General features: G+C 37.3%; 1 protein-coding gene across 2 annotated transcripts in view; it reads left to right on the forward strand.

Annotated features, from left to right (window-relative positions):
• ARHGAP42 (Rho GTPase activating protein 42) overlaps positions 1-18170 on the forward strand; it is a 297503-nt gene that overhangs the window by 91345 nt on the left and 187988 nt on the right. For both annotated transcript variants that reach the window (XM_027087755.1, XM_027087756.1), the window contains exon 3: positions 10956-11017. In XM_027087755.1, coding sequence (XP_026943556.1) covers positions 10956-11017 — 62 coding nt within the window. The remainder of the gene's footprint in view (positions 1-10955; positions 11018-18170) is intronic.

The raw sequence follows: 18170 nt of genomic DNA on the forward strand, positions 1-18170 counted from the left end.
CTGAAATTGAAACTGTGATTAAAAATCTTCCAACAAAGAAAAGCCCAGGACCAGATGGCTTCACAGGCGAATTCTATCAAACATTTAGAGAAGAGCTAACACCTATCCTTCTCAAACTCTTCCAAAATATAGCAGAGGGAGGAACACTCCCAAACTCCTTCTACGAGGCCACCATCACCTTGATACCAAAACCAGACAAGGATGTCACAAAGAAAGAAAACTACAGGCCAATATCACTGATGAACATAGATGCAAAAATCCTCAACAAAATACTAGCAAATAGAATCCAACAGCACATTAAAAGGATCATACACCATGATCAAGTGGGGTTTATTCCAGGAATGCAAGGATTCTTCAATATACGCAAATCTATCAATGTGATAAACCATATTAACAAACTGAAGGAGAAAAACCATATGATCATCTCAATAGATGCAGAGAAAGCTTTTGACAAAATTCAACACCCATATATGATAAAAACCCTGCAGAAAGTAGGCATAGAGGGAACTTTCCTCAACATAATAAAGGCCATATATGACAAGCCCACAGCAAACATCATCCTCAATGGTGAAAAACTGAAAGCATTTCCACTAAGATCAGGAACAAGACAAGGTTGCCCACTCTCACCACTCTTATTCAACATAGTTTTGGAAGTTTTAGCCACAGCAATCAGAGAAGAAAAGGAAATAAAAGGAATCCAAATCGGAAAAGAAGAAGTAAAGCTGTCACTGTTTGCAGATGACATGATCCTATACATAGAGAACCCTAAAGATGCTACCAGAAAACTACTAGAGCTCATCAATGAATTTGGTAAAGTGGCAGGATACAAAATTAATGCACAGAAATCTCTGGCATTCCTATATACTAATGATGAAAAATCTGAAAGTGAAATCAAGAAAACACTCCCATTTACCATTGCAACAAAAAGAATAAAATATCTAGGAATAAACCTACCTAAGGAGACAAAAGATCTGTATGCAGAAAATTATAAGACACTGATGAAAGAAATTAAAGATGATACAAATAGATGGAGAGATATACCATGTTCTTGGATTGGAAGAATCAACATTGTGAAAATGACTCTACTACCGAAAGCAATCTATAGATTCAATGCAATCCCTATCAAACTACCACTGGCATTTTTCACAGAACTAGAAGAAAAAATTTTGCAATTTGTATGGAAACACAAAAGACCCCGAATAGCCAAAGCAATCTTGAGAACGAAAGAAGGAACTGGAGGAATCAGGCTCCCAGACTTCAGACTATACTACAAAGCTACAGTTATCAAAACGGTATGGTACTGGCACAAAAACAGAAAGATAGATCAATGGAACAGGATAGAAAGCCCAGAGATAAACCCACGCACATATGGTCACCTTATCTTTGACAAAGGAGGCAGAAATGTACCGTGGAGAAAGGACAGCCTATTCAATAAGTGGTGCTGGGAAAACTGGACAGCTACATGTAAAAGTATGAAGTTAGATCACTCCCTAACACCATACACAAAAATAAGCTCAAAATGGATTAAAGACCTAAATGTAAGGCCAGAAACTATCAAACTCTTAGAGGAAAACATAGGCAGAACACTCTATGACATAAATCACAGCAAGATTCTTTCTGACCCACCTCCTAGAGTAATGGAAATAAAAACAAGAGTAAACAAATGGGACCTAATGAACCTTAAAAGCTTTTGCGCAGCAAAGGAAACCATAAACAAGACCAAAAGACAACCCTCAGAATGGGAGAAAATATTTGCAAATGAAGCAACTGACAAAGGATTGATCTCCAAAATTTATAAGCAGCTCATGCAGCTGAATAACAAAAAAACAAACAACCCAATCCAAAAATAGGCAGAAGACCTAAATAGACATTTCTCCAAAGAAGATATACAGAGTGCCAACAAACACATGAGAGAATGCTCAACATCACTAATCATGAGAGAAATGCAAATCAAAACTACAATGAGATATCATCTCACACCAGTCAGAATGGCCATCATCAAAAAATCTAGAAACAATAAATGCTGGAGAGGGTGTGGAGAAAAGGGAACCCTCTTACACTGTTGGTGGGAATGTAAATTGATACAGCCACTGTGGAGAACAGTATGGAGGTTCCTTAAAAAGCTACAAATAGAACTACCATATGACCCAGCAATCCCACTACTGGGCATATACCCTGAGAAAACCATAATTCAAAAAGAGTCATGTACCAAAATGTTCATTGTAGCTCTATTTACAATAGCCCGGAGATGGAAACAACCTAAGTGTCCATCATCGGATGAATGGATAAAGAAGATGTGGCACATATATACAATGGAATATTACTCAGCCATAAAAAGAGACGAAATTGAGCTATTTGTAGTGAGGTGGATAGACCTAGAGTCTGTCATACAGAGTGAAGTAAGTCAGAAAGAGAGAGACAAATACCGTATGCTAACACATATATATGGAATTAAAAAAAAAAAATGTCATGAAAAACCTAGGGGTGAAACAGGAATAAAGACACAGACTTACTAGAGAATGGACTTGAGGCTATGGGGAGGGGGAAGTGTAAACGGTGACAAAGCGATAAAGAGGCATGGACATATATACACTACCAAACGTAAGGTAGATAGCTAGTGGGAAGCAGCCGCATAGCACAGGGAGATCAGCTCGGTGCTTTGTGACAGCCTGGAGGGGTGGGATAGGGAGGGTGGGAGGGAGGGAGACACAAGCTGGAAGAGATATGGGAATATATGTATATATATAACTGATTCATTTTGTTGTGAAGCTGAAACTAACATACCATTGTAAAGCAATTATACTCCAATAAAGATATTTAAAAAAAAAAAAAAAAGAAAAGCACAGTTCTTAATTTTCTAATTAATATGTGTGCTTGGAAAAAAAAATATATATGTGGCTTGTAGACGATGTCATGCACAACAGTACTTATTGCATCAACATAAAATTTCATAGTAAAAAACAAAAAAAATTTAACTAGAATTCAGATGAAATTCATTTGAAGTAATGAGTAGTGGGATGAAGTCTTGGGAGAAACCAGCTGGAATCAAATTTTCGACTTGTGTAAAATTGAAAGGCCACCTTTCTGTATTTGCATGTGTTCATTTGTCAAAACTTGGCCTTATGTGAATTGTTATATACTTTATATCTATATCTATATAAAATAACAAGCCCAGTCTATACATCTATATCTATATCTACCTATCTGTCTATATATAGAGATAATACTAGAATTCTCAGACTACCTGGTAGTTTGGCAGTTTCAAAGCAGATATTACTGAAAGGTCCTATCCCTGTTCAGAGAGAGTATATGAAGGAAAATCATTAGACATATAGTCTAGAATTATTTCTGTGCATCCACTGTGACTTTTGTCTTGGAATCATAATTCTCCTCACTTTTAGTAGTTATCAATCTGTAACAGTAGTAAGGAGACATATTACTGGTTAGAACCCCTGCAAAGAATCTGGCTAATATGGTTAGAGGATGAACAGGAACAAGAGAAAGCAGAAACAGATCACTTGATATTAAGCCAGTGGATTCCAAAGTGAGGATTCTGTTCCTGTGTCCTGTTCAGAGTCTACACTGGCATCCAAGTACTGGACAGACAGATTATAGCATAGCTGATGGCAGTATGGAACAAGTGATGAAGCAGAAAAAAGGTAGTTCCTAAGTCTGCAGAGTACCTGGTCAACTGGATAAAAGTTTAATTTTACGACTGTTTTCATTTGCAGGTTGTGCATTTCTTATTGTTCTTTAATGCTTAATTAGAAAACTATGCTATAATATTAACCTTTTATTACCAAAATAATATCTAATATGCTCTTCCAACTTGATACATCTCATATTTACTGAAGCCCAATTCACCTGAATACAATGCTACACAATGATGCATTGGTAGGATATAAAAAAATGTAAATGCCAGTTTTCAGGGGCTTGTTTTCAAGATTAATCTTGCTTTTTGATTTGTTTGTCAATGAAAAAAAAAAAGACTGACCACCTGGAGGACATTGTGGAGAACCCAGTTTAGTTACCTCAAAGAGAACTAAATTTGCCTGTGTTTTCGTGAGACCTTGGATTCCACCAGGCTGGGCTGTGAAGCTCTAGAAGAAAGATCAGTTCCTCTGAGTACCAGGTGTATTGCAGTGACCTGTCGGCATTCCACAGTGGGCCTGTGACTTTTTTTTTTTTTCTGTTGGTTTAGGAAGCAATTTATTGGCTTTGCAACTAGGCATCCATGGAGCTTGAAGCCACAAATAGAGTGGAAAAATCTTATCTGATGTTGTGGCTTTTGGAAACTAATAACTAGAGTTTGTGGTTGCAAATAATGCCAATATTGCAGACAGAATGGACAGCCCGTCAGCAGGGATATTAATTGTTACCAAAGACTTGCAATATCTGGTGGGAGAGTTGGTGTCAATTTTTATATCACTCTGTTTTGTAGACATAGTATTTATTATTCAGGCATGCCACAAGCTGACCTTGCTGCCTGCTCTGTTTATGGGTTAAATTGTTCCTGAACCAAAACTTTCCACTGGATGCTTCAGCCAGTATGCTACCTTTGATCTTTTTAGTGTTCAGAGAATTAAAACTCCCTCAGTGGAAGTTCCAGGCCTGAACTGCTGATGTGATACCCTGTTAGGTCACTGCATGCTTTTGTAGTGTAATGCTGGGTGTCCCTTGGCTATGTAGGTTGATTCTATTCTAATAATTCTCCATGTGGCCTAGAAGGATATGATGGATTCACCTGCTCTGGCTCAGATCCTCAGTTCAGTACTGATGTTTTATAGCCTTGCTCCTATTCTTCATGAAAAGTCAGTGCCAGAGAAGAAGCTTTACAGAGCCTACTCACACCCAAATAGAAAAGTCAAGCGACTGTTGGGGCATCATCTGGACTTATAAAATATGATTGCATTGGTGCAATCTGGCTTTTATAGACTTTTCCAGGTTTTCATGTTTTCCTTGAGATTTAATCAAGTCTAAATCCTACTGCTAACCCAGTTCCCCTCTATTCATCAGCATTATCTGAACTTCGTAAGTGATTTGCTCACTCTAATAAAGTGAAAAAAATGTGTTGTGGACATAATTGTATATGTCACTGATTTGTGATCTGTACTTTTTTGTTTTTTTTTGAGTATGTGTTTATGCTGTTTAGGTTTGAGGAAAGACTCCTAGGAGAAATATGTAGCACATCATTGTCTGACTATGATATAAATGTTGGTTAGATGCGAGAGAGACATGCTTTTTCAGTTCTTATAGTTGTGAAATCTGTAAACCCAAACTGTTCAATTGCTGAAACATTTCATAGTATATAATGCTTAGTACTTAAGGTTGTGGAATTATATCAACAATGAACAGGGAATAATTTTCTCTATTCTCGCTCATTCTTACTTCCAGACACTAAACAGATTTTCCACAGTTAGAAATAGTAGGATGAATTTAAGCCTGCTGAAAAAATTTGTTAGGAAATAGATATTTTATACAGTTCAGGAATGTTTCAGAATTTACGATATTGGTAAATACAGAAGCCATTATCGTACTTCTTCACCATCTAGGTATAATTCAACTGTTGTCTTTGTGAATGTTTATGCTCTTGGGACCTGTCATAAATGCATCTGAATAATAGATTTCTTTTGTTCCAAAAGTATTTTTCCAATATCACATTGTGGAGGTAAAAAGGAAACCTATAGCAGTGTTCTTGACCTCAATAATTTTTTTGGAAAGTTAAAATTTATATATAAAGCTACATTTTGATTGCTCTCCAGTAATCTCATGGTCCAGATGGTCAGGAAGGGGAAAGATTATTACTGGCAAATACAGCCAGGAAAGTTTCATGCAGGTGGCAAGAATGTGGATAGCTAACATAATTTTCCAAAGTATCTGGCCTATCCTTTTCATAATATTTTATGAAGTCTAGAATAAGAGTTGGTATGTTTCTCCTTATAGAGCAAATAGATGGTGGGAATGTATTGTTAAATTCATCTACTGAAAGCCCACTGTGTATTAAGTATTGTTTTTGGAATATTACTCTCACTAAATCAAACTCCTTTCATACCACCTAGGTATCGTCAAGATCTATCATTGCAGGACCAGCTGTTATATTCAGTGTTAGTCTGGACCCCCCAAATCAGATAATGCAGTGGTTTTTATTTATGTGAATATTAATAAATAAAATATGGAGCATCACAAATAATTGATTATAAGAGAAAATATTCGGGTATCAGAAATTTGCATGTAATAAAAAATGTTTTCAGATTTTGCTTAAGCAAAGTCTTAGAAAAAGTGGCTCAAGCAGTCACAAAATCCATAGCCATTTTGTATAAGGCCTTGTGATGAGTGCCGAGAGAGTCATTTTATATGTTTTGTGCCCAAGGTCTGGTGGAGAATAGACTCCCTCTAGTTTTCACGGCCTCTTAAGGCATTTGTGGGTCTCATGCACCAGAGATTCTAATACTGGCTTCTAATCTCTAGAGTACTGCTGAGGAACACTAACTAGGCAGCTTGGATCTGCCTGATTTGTGTCGGAGGTACCTGTTAGACTTTGAGGGTGGGGCAGGCAGGGAAGTGACTGGCTATCCATCTGCCCTTTCTCCTAAAACCCAATTTATGTGATAATACCTTGAATTATTTTATACTTGCGTTATAGGATTGTTAATTTCTGTTTTCTTTCCTTGTTATGTTGTGTTTAGTAAACTATTAATGTGATACTTTGACATCATTATAAAGAAAAATATTTAGGGAAAAACAATAGATATGGGTTTAAAAAGTTAGTAGGCCACTGTCCCTAATTCATGAAATAAATTATTTAGTGTTCCTGACTGTTTCTTATAGAACAAATGATGAATCTGAAAGCTTCATTTGGACCAAGAAACATAGTATACTTTTATAGAACTAGGACTATAATATTTAGAGAGAACAGTCTTAGTTTTTTTGAAGTCATTTCCCTGAAAAATGAACCAAAGAAAAAGAGGGAACAAAAGTTACTGTCAAATTGGGGCAGACCCAGAAAACTGCTGGAAGGAGAGTTGTTTTCGTTGTGAGGAACCAGACAAGCAGTTGCTTTTGCAAATGTTAAAATTTCTCCCCAGACTTCCTCATTATAATCTACTATTGTCATACTGAGTCTATAAATAGTATTTGTAAGGGAAACAGACCAGAAAACCATTCAAGTAAAGCAGAAAATGGCCATTAAGTTTTGGACAAAGAGGTACAGCAGCAAAATGAGAACTTTGAGTTTCCTTCCTTGTAACCAAAATCTGATTTAAGGCAACACCACAATTTTGGAGTAGCAGTTACCTTGGGGAAACCTTTGGATTTCTGAAGTCATCATCGTAAAATACTCCCTGGGACCACTAGGGTGCTGCTACGTAGGCCAGTGAGCATTTTCTGGGTTGATCAACTGGAAGGTTCTAGTATACCCATGTCAGTCTAAAATCAAGTTATAATCTCATTTATTTCAAAAAATACCTGCTGACAGGCTTCTCTGTGCTAGATATTTATTTACCCTTTGAGAAAATTAATATGTGGTCTGTGCCCTCCTAGGGTGTAGGCTAATAAGAAAATAAAGTGTTTTTCATTATTTGTTTAAAAAGTTATAGATTATTTTTTAGGCTTTACAAAAACTAGCAATCTCCTTTTCTACCAGTCCTTGCCACTTAATTCCTCAGAAAGACTGTTACAGGAGAATGGGGTATCAGAGGGTGGTCATGTCCCAGGTCTTGGGCGAGTCCCTGGGACGCACCACCAAGTGAGGGTCCTTGGCTTTGCGCAGGAAAGCATTCAAGAGTGAGCCATAGTAAAGTGAAAGCAAGTTTATTTAGAGAGATAGACATTCCATAGGCAGAATATGGTCTGTCTAAGAAAGCAGAGCAGCCCCGAAATACGGGGTGGCTAGTTTTTATGGGCTGGGTAATTTCATAGGCTAAGGAGGGGGAGGATTATTCTAACTATTTTGGGGAGGGGGCGGAGATTTCCAGGAATTGTGCCACCGCCCATTTTTTGGTCTTTTATGGTTACGGCACCTGTGGGTGTGTCATTTAGCATATGCTAAGTATTACAGTGAGTGTATAATGAGGCTCAAGGTCTACTGGAAGTCCAGTCTTCTGCCATCTTGGGCCTAATGGGTTCTAACCAGTTTTTGTCCTATCCTGTTCTTCCTAATGGCTGTGTCATCCTTTTAAAGGTGGTGCCCTGCTCCCTTCTTTCCTGTCTCAAGACCACTTTGAACTTTTAGCCATTCCTCAGTTTCTTTCAACACCATGATTACCTTGCTACTTCTTGAGTTTTTCTTGTTGTTTTGTTTTTTGGTTTTTTAGTTTTATGTACCATCCTTTCACTTCATAGTGTTGTCACACTATGTCTTGAGTTCATACTATCTAACATGCTCCTTTCCCTTTCTCTCAATAGAGTTAAAACTTCATTTTGGCAAAATGAATTTAATTTTTAATGTTTATGTCAGTGATTTTGTACATATTACTCACAACTCAGTTATTTCAATTATTTTGATTGTCTTATTTGTATAACTTTGTTTTCCCAGGAGTTAATTCACTTGTCCCTTGGTATTTGCAGCTTTCAGAATCCACAAATGCTCAAGTCCTTAATATAAAATCCTGTAGTATTTGCATATAACCTATATAACTTATGCATATCCTCCCGTATTACTTTCAGTCATCTCTAGATTACTTACAATACCTAATACAATATAAATACCACGTAAATATTTGTGGCACGCAGCAAATTCAAGTTTTGCTTTTTGGAACTTCTGGAATTTTTTTTTCTCCCTGAATATTTTTGCTCACTAGCTATAATTGCCTTTGAGTTTTCTTTAAAAAAAAAAAAAAAAGGAGTGTAAATTTCCTCTCATTACATTTAGACACATCAGGATATTGATCAGTTCTATTTTTCTTTCTCTGTAGACATTTCCTGGAGCTTCTAACCTATTGCTCCAGTGTAGACAAGAGCCTCTCTGGACCTTTGGCAAAACTGTTGTCCTAGAATAGCTCTGTGTTGTCCTGAGAATTCCATTTCCTTCTTTGCTTTGCTAGAATTCATGTTTTCTTTTCATGTTTTGTTCCCAAGTTTTGTGAGAGTGTGTTAACCAATAGCTTCTGATAAAAGGAAGCATATGAGAGTAAGGTTTTTTGTTTTTGTTTTGATATTTATTAAAAAGGTTAGGCGGTGTGAAGTTAAAAATCTGGGGTTAAAGTGCTTCTTATACAGACTTTCAACTAGTGTACTCTTTCTATTTACATCTCCTCTTATTTTCTCACCTCAGGAGTACCTGTTGCCTCTCCTTCTGTAGCCCAGAATGACATACTTTTTGTCTTCTTTCTCTGCAGACATGTTAACATTACCTTCCATCATTCAAAGTTTTGTTGACTTTTTCCAGTCTCAACAACAGATCTTCAATGGCAGTAGATAGCTGCCAGAATGATGACTGGATATTTCTTTACTGAAAGTACAAACATATAATATGCTATTGCACACTCCAGTTAAAATCTTCTATCTATTTGTAAAATGCTTTTCTCTTCAACTTATTGTTGTCAAAACTGGGTTGTAATGTAGCAATGATAGTTATTTCTGCAGAAATTAAAATCACATTTTAAACACTTTAGAAAAGTTCCACTTACTTTAAGGCCATTACTGTGTTTATGAGATTAATGTGAGTCTCCCAGGTAATCCTTTGATTTCTGTTTTGGTAACTGAATAAAATACAGTGTGGAGTAATCATAGGAATAGAATTTCAAACCAGCTTAGTTAGTGTAAGCCTAGTGGTTTTGAAAAGAGAGAAGAAAATCCAAGATTGTAATTTTAAATTCTTAAATGGAAAATATTCTTTCTCTTTCTTAATGAGTTTTGTTGGTAAGACTCTTGATGTGTTGTTCTCACTCACCTCCCTTTATTGTAGACTTTATGCCAGACTTACTAGACTTCTGGTCTCACAGGATGTTTTCAGTATTAGTATGGATGAAGGAAGAGGTGGGAGCCTAAAGAATAAGGACATAGAAGGGAAGGTTCAAGGCTTAAATCAAAATAAAATTTGCATTTACCTTATTTCTTTTGTTAGTTTTGTAATCTAAACATTCCAACTTTAGTTAATAATTCACATTAAGTATAAGTTACAGAAATTGATGTCGACGAATTAATCTTTCACAGTTTACTGTGTGGCACTGTGCATTTTTGAAGAATATGCTATTGTAACTCCCTGTTTACTTATTTTTTTCGTTTGTCCTCCCAAAGTTCCTGAACACTTCCCAAGCCTCAACAATATAGCTTCAGATAGTTTTCTAAGGCAGTGCTTCTCAACTTTAATGTGCAAAGGGATCAACTGGGGATCCTGTTAAAATGCAGATTCTGGGCCGGGGCCTGAGCATCTGAGCAAGCTCCCAAAATCCTGATGCTGGTGGTCCTCTGACCATTCTGACTAGCAAAGGTCTAAAGTACCTTGGATATGAGAGTGATACAGTAATACAGAATACAGAATCTGTTTTTAAGTGTATATGTGTTGAGCTTCAAGAAAGAAGTCAGTGGGAGACTTTGCATTACTGGCTGCTACTGAGTACATCTTAGTACTGGATTTATTGCTCCTTATAGATTTAATGAATTTATTATTTGTAGGATTCTGTTTAGAAATGATTCCAGTACTATACTTTTGTTTATTACTGTGTAAATTTTATTTATTAAATATATAAACTATATTCCCTTAGTGCCTTTGAAGAAAAAATATTATACTTGATATGTGCTAAACTTCAATTTGTAGCACACAAACATCTCTTATATATAACTGTTAGTCATTGAAATCCTATTGTATATACTGTTTCCTGCTTATAAAAACATAACACCACAGAATATATACAAATTCATAAATATCTTTATTGTAATGTTTATTCTTGTGCAATTGGATATCAGCAATGTAAAGAGGTTAATGCTTTTTTTTTTTAAACTTATCTTCTAAATAGCTCAGTCACTAAAAGAATTTGCAAGACTACTCATCGCAGTAGAAGAAGAAAGGAGAAGACTGGTAAGTCTCTTCTCCATTTCTTAAGAATAATGCTTTGTTTGGACATGTTAAAAGAAAAAATAGACCTTCTGAATTAGATTTAGTCATACCAGATTTTATAACTTGACACATGTACTGAATGTTACAGAAAAGATTTGTGAGTATGATGATCAAATATTGCTAATAAGATATGCCATTTCTTTTTGTTTCATTTGGTCAGCAGATATAAATTACATTCATTTTACTTTCCATTTAGTTGTTCTGAGCATTAAAAGTATTGAACAAACTGCCATGAAGAAACCCATTCTAACTGAGCAGTCTTATAAATAACCTTAGTGTTATAATGAAGACACATTACAAGTATTAAAGACAGTTTTTGGAAGGAGCAACTAACTTTGCCAGGGTATTAGCAGGGGACTTTCTTGAAAAGGTGACATTTGAATTGGGTCTTGAAGGCTCGGAGGATTTTGCTGGGCTGGGAAGAATGGGAAAGCATTCTACGTTGACACATTAACTTATGTGGCAGTATCAGAGCATGGTTATTAGTAATACATTTATCCACTCACAGATATAATTTTGTACCCATTGTGTTCAAAGTTCTGTGTAGGCCCCTGTCTGTGACCCAGGCTGCCCATTCGCATATGGAAAAAATAGTAGTATATATCCCACAAGATCGTTGTAAAGCATTTGTAGCAGCACCTGGCACATTATAATAAATGCTGATGGTGGTAAATATGTTGGTTGTCAGTTACAGTGAGGGTTACAGACATTTAAAACGTCATCTTTGATATCACTGGCTTCACCATCCTGTTGGGGAGTTATATATACACATAAATAAAGTGCTCGGCTTGTGGACTGAATGGGCTAGGAACTCAGCAGTTTGGTGTCATTTTGCTCAATAGGTGAGGAAGAGGAATTTGAGGAGGGTGCCCTTAAGGAGGCCCTGACTCCTGGGGAACATTGCCTGAGCTGAGGGAGAATCACACAACTAAGACATGGCAGTTACATAAGTGAGCTTGAGCGGAGGCCACAGGTGGGAGAAAGTACTGTGTATATTTGTAGAATAAGGCAGAGGGTTCTTAGAAGTTATCAGTAGAAGATTGGTTGGTAGTTTTGGGCGTATGTGGCGTTTAAGAGCCAGGCTAAGAAGTTTTGATCTTTGTTATAAGCTGTGGGAAAATTGCTAGAAGTTTTTGATAGAAGAATGAGAGGATCAATATGGGATTTAGGAGAGATTAATTTGGTGGCCATGTGGGAGACATATTAGGTAAGGAAGAAATGTTGTGGAGAGGGGTGACCATGTTTTCTTAGGAAACATCAGCCTACCATAGTTCTGGTCCCAGTATCAGAGAGATAGCCATGCAATGTGATCTGTTCTAGTTAGAGATGAACCACTGTGGGAGACTGACCCTCTCTGGGGTGGTCAGAAAAAGCTTTTCTGTGGGGGTGACTTGACACTTTTAAGTGCTTTATACCTAAGCCTTCATAAACTTCTATACAATAGAAGTTCAGGTTCCATGGGGAGATGTGGGTGGTATGTGCACTTATGGCCCAGAAGACGAGCTGATGATGGAAGTGGGAAAGAGTGGTTAGAGAGAAGTGAAAATAAAGAGTTGGAAATGGCATGGGAACCAGGAGAATACAGTTGACCCTTGGACAACATGGGATGGAACTGCATGGGTCTAGGTATACGCAGATTTTTTTCGGTAGTAAATACTACAGTGTTACACAGTTTACTGTTGGCTGAATCCGTGGATATGGAGGGCTGACTATCAGTTACATGTGGATTTTCCACTGTGCCCCTAACTCCCGTGTTAGTTAGGGTTCTGGGTTGAGTGATTCAAGTCCTATGCAAATAGTTCAGGAGAGCAATGAGTCAACTAGCATGGGCTATAATTATAGAAAATGTATAAGAGTATGGGAAAGTGTGTTGTAGCTTGCAGGAGGAAAAGAGCCAAGAGAATGTTCTTCTAGCACTGAGGAGAGGCCTGGAGGCACCAAGGGAAAAGCTCTTCTTCTGTGCTGGGACAAAAGAGAGGATTGGTTAAAACATAGAGCTTTGGACAGTAAATTGGTTGGTTGGACAGATGGACAACAGTGTTAGGAAGGAGTGGTCATCTGCTGTGAGAGGAGATTGTAGAAACAGTTTAGAACAGCCAGGAGCAGGTTCTACAAGAGAAAAGGCACTCCTGGTCAGGGATAAAGAGCCGTTGAAGTTAAACATCATGAATATGTCCAGGAAAGATTGATAACCATGTTTTCATGGATTTTTCTAACAATACCCAGAGCCCTGGATTGTGAGTGGTAAGAACAGTTGGGAGGTCAGATTCAGGTAGGTGGTTGGCACAGAAGACGTGGTGTTGGATTACAGGGACATGAATTTGTATGATATGAATGAAAATGGGTCCTGATTGAGTACAGTGATGACTGAGGCAGGAGGATACTGATAGCCTTAGGAAGCAGAGAGGGCAAGCATGACTGCTTACCTATAATGAAGGTTAACTAGGAACACAGAAGATTCTAAGAGAGGACAAGGACATTGTGATCAGGAGTGGCAGTTGAAACATAGTGAACTTGACAATGGAGCTCGTTTAGATAGTGATAAAGTTAAGGTGTGGCTGAGCAGGGAGAAAGACCCTAGAAATTGGGAAAGCTGAGCTCTGAAGTTTGGATGTTTTATGAGCAGGATGTTGAGATCATCCAATATGGTAACAGGATAAAGCCCCCAAACCAAGAAGTGGCTGAGGAATGTGGTAGAGTGTTTCATAAGCAATGGAAATGGAGATTGGCCCACCAGCTCATAGTGTCTCAAGGATCTTCATTTCTGCCCTTAGCCATATTTCTCGTGTTGGAGCAGGGAGGGAATTCTACATTCATGAGTGAAGTCATACTGTGGGTTTTGATTGCCTTACATGTTGTTTCAGAGAAGGTCTGAGATTAAAAAATGCAAAATAATGAAGAAAAATCTCTATAGATGAAAGACTAATGGATTGCATTTCCACAAAGATTATATAAAAGTAATCATTTAAACACACAAATCTAAATATTGGAGTGTTTAATCAACACTTCCAGTCATTTGGTGTTACTATAACTGAAGGTACAGCTGGTAATGGATTTTGTGCAAAGAATTTGTATTTTAAAAAGTAGTGCTTCATTTAGGAAGTAGAATATTTTAAGTGTACTAGGAAAGTGTAAAAGAGTTCTATAACTGATTATAAAGTCAATTAATCATGCTGTTTTTAGCGATAAATCATGACATTGTATATTAATTGAATTTAACCAAAACCTAAGCATGTCAGAACAGTGACTAAACAAAAATAAAATCTCAGGAAGATGAAAAAGGACACAACGGTTTAAACAAATTCTCTTGCTTCCAATGATTTACCGTACTGAGTACATCATCTGGGTAACCTAAAGTCTATTTGCAGAGAAAGAGCCTAAAGAAACATTGATTTTCAGAAATGGAACTTCCTCTTTACTAACTTTAAGTATTGAGTTTTTGAAAACAAACTCTGCTAAAGCCAACTGAAAATGCATAGTTTTAATGCAACAAAAAAGTGACCCAGAGTAAGTTTGAAAATATCTATTTCAGACACTTATGAGGGTATAGTTTATCCTGTCATACTTCTCACTCAAAAACCCATCTTCCATGATTTGACATTTTCCAAGATGTCAATTGACACTTGCCATCAAGGGGCTAATAGAGAACAGCCTTTTAACAAGACAAATAGAAGAAATAATTTAATAGCCCTTTATAATGGCCTTAGTAAAATGTTTATTACTTGCAGTCGGGATATGGTATTCATTAGTGATAGAGGCCTTTTTTAAAAAGTGCATCTTTATTGGAAATGTAAGGGTTTTTCCCCATGGAATGCAGCATGTCCATGCTTTTGATTAGAAATGTCATAAATTGGGTGTCTAGGTGGAAAGGTTCTGAGACGGTGCCCAATGTAGACAGGGGCTTCTAAGCCATATAAACTTGGTGGTAAGGTCTCTTCAGTTTCCGTTTCTCCACAGGAACTGCTCTATTTTACTTCAGATCATAGCTGACTGGGCTGTGCAAATGCTACCATTTAGCCCATGCTGTTCAAAATTAATTTGAACGAATATTAACATATCAAGAGAACCCTCTGGAGAAGCATGAAATGGTCAGTTGAGGCCTTCTGGAAGAGATCTTGGTAGCTTCTCCTTTGTTATTTCTATTGAAATACTGAATTTGCCTCCCTTTTGCCTCCAGGCCTTTGGACCTGACATCCCCCTCTCCCTGAAGCCCTGGAACTGTACTTCACCCCTCATTCCTCCCTTCTTATTATTCTGCCTCTAGTTCCCTATTCTCCATCTCCCTGGGCTTTCTTTCTCTCAGTGTGTCTCTACAAGCTTCTTTTGGATTTAGACCTTTGCATTTGTCATTTCTTCTGCCTTGAACATCCTGATCTATATCCTCTCATGATTGGTTCCGTTTTGTCCTTCAGACTTCACCTTCTATATCTCCTGGGGGCTTGCACTTTCCATACAGTTTAAATGAGTCCCCTTTGGTATTTCTTTGACAGAAATACCTGCTTTCATGCAGCTTGCATTCTACTGGGGAGAAACAGACATTTAAACAAATTATGTCTGAGGGAGGTAAGTGCTAAAAAGAAAAATAATGTACCTGGTAGAATATGTTGCTCTTTATTGGGATGAAGAAGGAGATGCAGGAGAAATAGTTAAAATTTGAATCTATTTAGGTGTTTACTGGATATCCAAGGAGGCTTGTTGAGGGAGCATCTGGGTATATGTATGAGTCTGGAGTTCAGGGGAGCAGATGGAACTAGAGATATAAATTTAGACATTGTCAACATGTTGAGAGTATTTAAAGCTGTGGGAATGTATGAGATCACCCACCCAGTCTGTGAGTGTGCAGACAGAAAAGGTGGGAGGGTCAAGCCCTGAGGTGCGGAGTCCAGAGTTTGGTCAGATGAGGTAGAATCAACAAAGGAGATTTGGATCAGTAAGAGAACCAGGGAAGAACTGTTTGGACAGCTTGCTGGAAGTCCCATTTATTCACTTGGCTATCGCAGAGATGTAGGGCAATAATAAATAGAAACTTACAGGGCAATAATAAATAGAAACTTACAGGATGTGGACCAGAGGCTGTAGCCTTCTTCAGGATAGAGGTTCCAAATTATCTGTTTACCCTATGCTGCTCGTCCACCCCAGCCCCTGGGCCCTCACTTTCTGGGTACTCAGAGTTCCTGACCTTGACAAAAAAAAGTTTTGGTGTGCATGTGTGTTGTTTGTTTTGGGTGTGGGTATGTGTGCGTAGAAATGTAGATTTTTAAAAATCTTTGTCTCTAATTAAGGAAGCCAGAACTTCAGAATATTTTAGCTTGTGTTTATCGTGAAGAATTTATGTAGATGAACTTGTTTCTTATAGTTTTCATTTTGATTAATACTAGAAACCTCTTATTTTTACTGTTATTACCCATAATATTTAACATTCACATTTGACCTGTGTAAAGTTACAAATTTCACTTCAGGTTTCCCAGGATTTATATTCTTTCTATTCAGAGCCCATGTTTGTCTTTTTTATCCTTGGGCAACGAAAGTACTTTCCTGAAATACGCTAGGTATCTGGGCATTACTTTGGAATAACAACAACAACAGAAAGATGAGGTACTAGGAGGCGAAATGTGTAACCTTAATAATTACTTCCTTTGTAAGAGTTTTGAAACCTTTGCTTTCCTTTGTTATACTTCTTTGTTGTTGTTATTATACTTTTTTTAAAAGCATAATCAGTACTATATAAGGGTTAATGAGGGATAAAATCAAAATAGTTTTAGATCTGTATTAAAAAAAGAAAAAATGTGTCAAACGTAAATTATTTGATTATTGATGTAAGATTTCAGTCTCTTATATGAGTCTTAAGAGATTTAAAAAGCATATCTGTGATGTCTGTTACATTAGACACTAGTCATCTGTGGCTATTTAGCACCTGAGATGTGTTAGTTATTATGTGGTTTGCATTATATTTCTATTGTGAAGCACTGCTATACAAAATAATAAGTGACCCTGAGCATTTTCAAGGTACCAGGAACTGCTACAATTGCTTATATTTTTACCTAATTTAATCTGCACAGCAACCCTCTCAGGTGTATGCTATTAATAGATCCATTTTATTTTATTTTATTTTCTACTGCTTTACAATGGTGTGTTAGTTTCTACTTTATAACAAAGTGAATCAGTTATACATATACATATGTTCCCATATCTCTTCCCTCTTGCGTCTCCCTCCCTCCCACCCTCCCTATCCCACCCCTCCAGGCTGTCACAAAGCACCGAGCTGATCTCCCTGTGCTATGCGTCTGCTTCCCATTAGCTATCTACCTTACGTTTGGTAATGTATATATGTCCATGCCTTTCTCTCGCTTTGTCACAGCTCACCCTCCCCCCTCCCCATATCCTCAAGTTCGTTCTCCAGTAGGTCTGTGTCTTTATTCGTGTCTTACCCCTAGGTTCTTCATGACATTTTTTTTCTTAAATTCCATATATATGTGTTAGCATACGGTATTTGTCTTTCTCTTTCTGACTTACTTCACTCTGTATGACAGACTCTAGGTCTATCCACCTCATTACAAATAGCTCAATTTCGTTTCTTTTTATGGCTGAGTAATATTCCATTGTATATATGTGCCACATCTTCTTTATCCATTCATCCGATGATGGACACTTAGGTTGTTTCCATCTCCGGGCTATTGTAAATAGAGCTGCAATGAACATTTTGGTACATGACTCTTTTTGAATTATGGTTTTCTCAGGGTATATGCCCAGTAGTGGGATTGCTGGGTCATATGGTAGTTCTATTTGAAGTTTTTTAAAGAACCTCCATACTGTTCTCCACAGTGGCTGTATCAATTTACATTCCCACCAACAGTACAAGAGGGTTCCCTTTTCTCCACACCCTCTCCAGCATTTATTGTTTCTAGATTTTTTGATGATGGCCATTCTGGCTGGTGTGAGATGATATCTTATTGCAGTTTTGATTTGCATTTCTCTAATGATGTTGAGCATTCTTTCATGTATTTGTTGGCAGTCTGTATATCTTCTTTGGAGAAATGTCTATTTAGGTCTTCTGCCCATTTTTGGATTGGGTTATTTGTTTTTTTGTTATTGAGCTGCATGAGCTGCTTATAAA

This window comes from Aethalodelphis obliquidens, unplaced genomic scaffold (assembly GCF_003676395.1).
Source record: "Aethalodelphis obliquidens isolate GAN/ISIS:26980383/991018 unplaced genomic scaffold, ASM367639v1 scaffold60, whole genome shotgun sequence".
Classification (NCBI taxonomy): domain Eukaryota; kingdom Metazoa; phylum Chordata; class Mammalia; order Artiodactyla; family Delphinidae; genus Aethalodelphis; species Aethalodelphis obliquidens.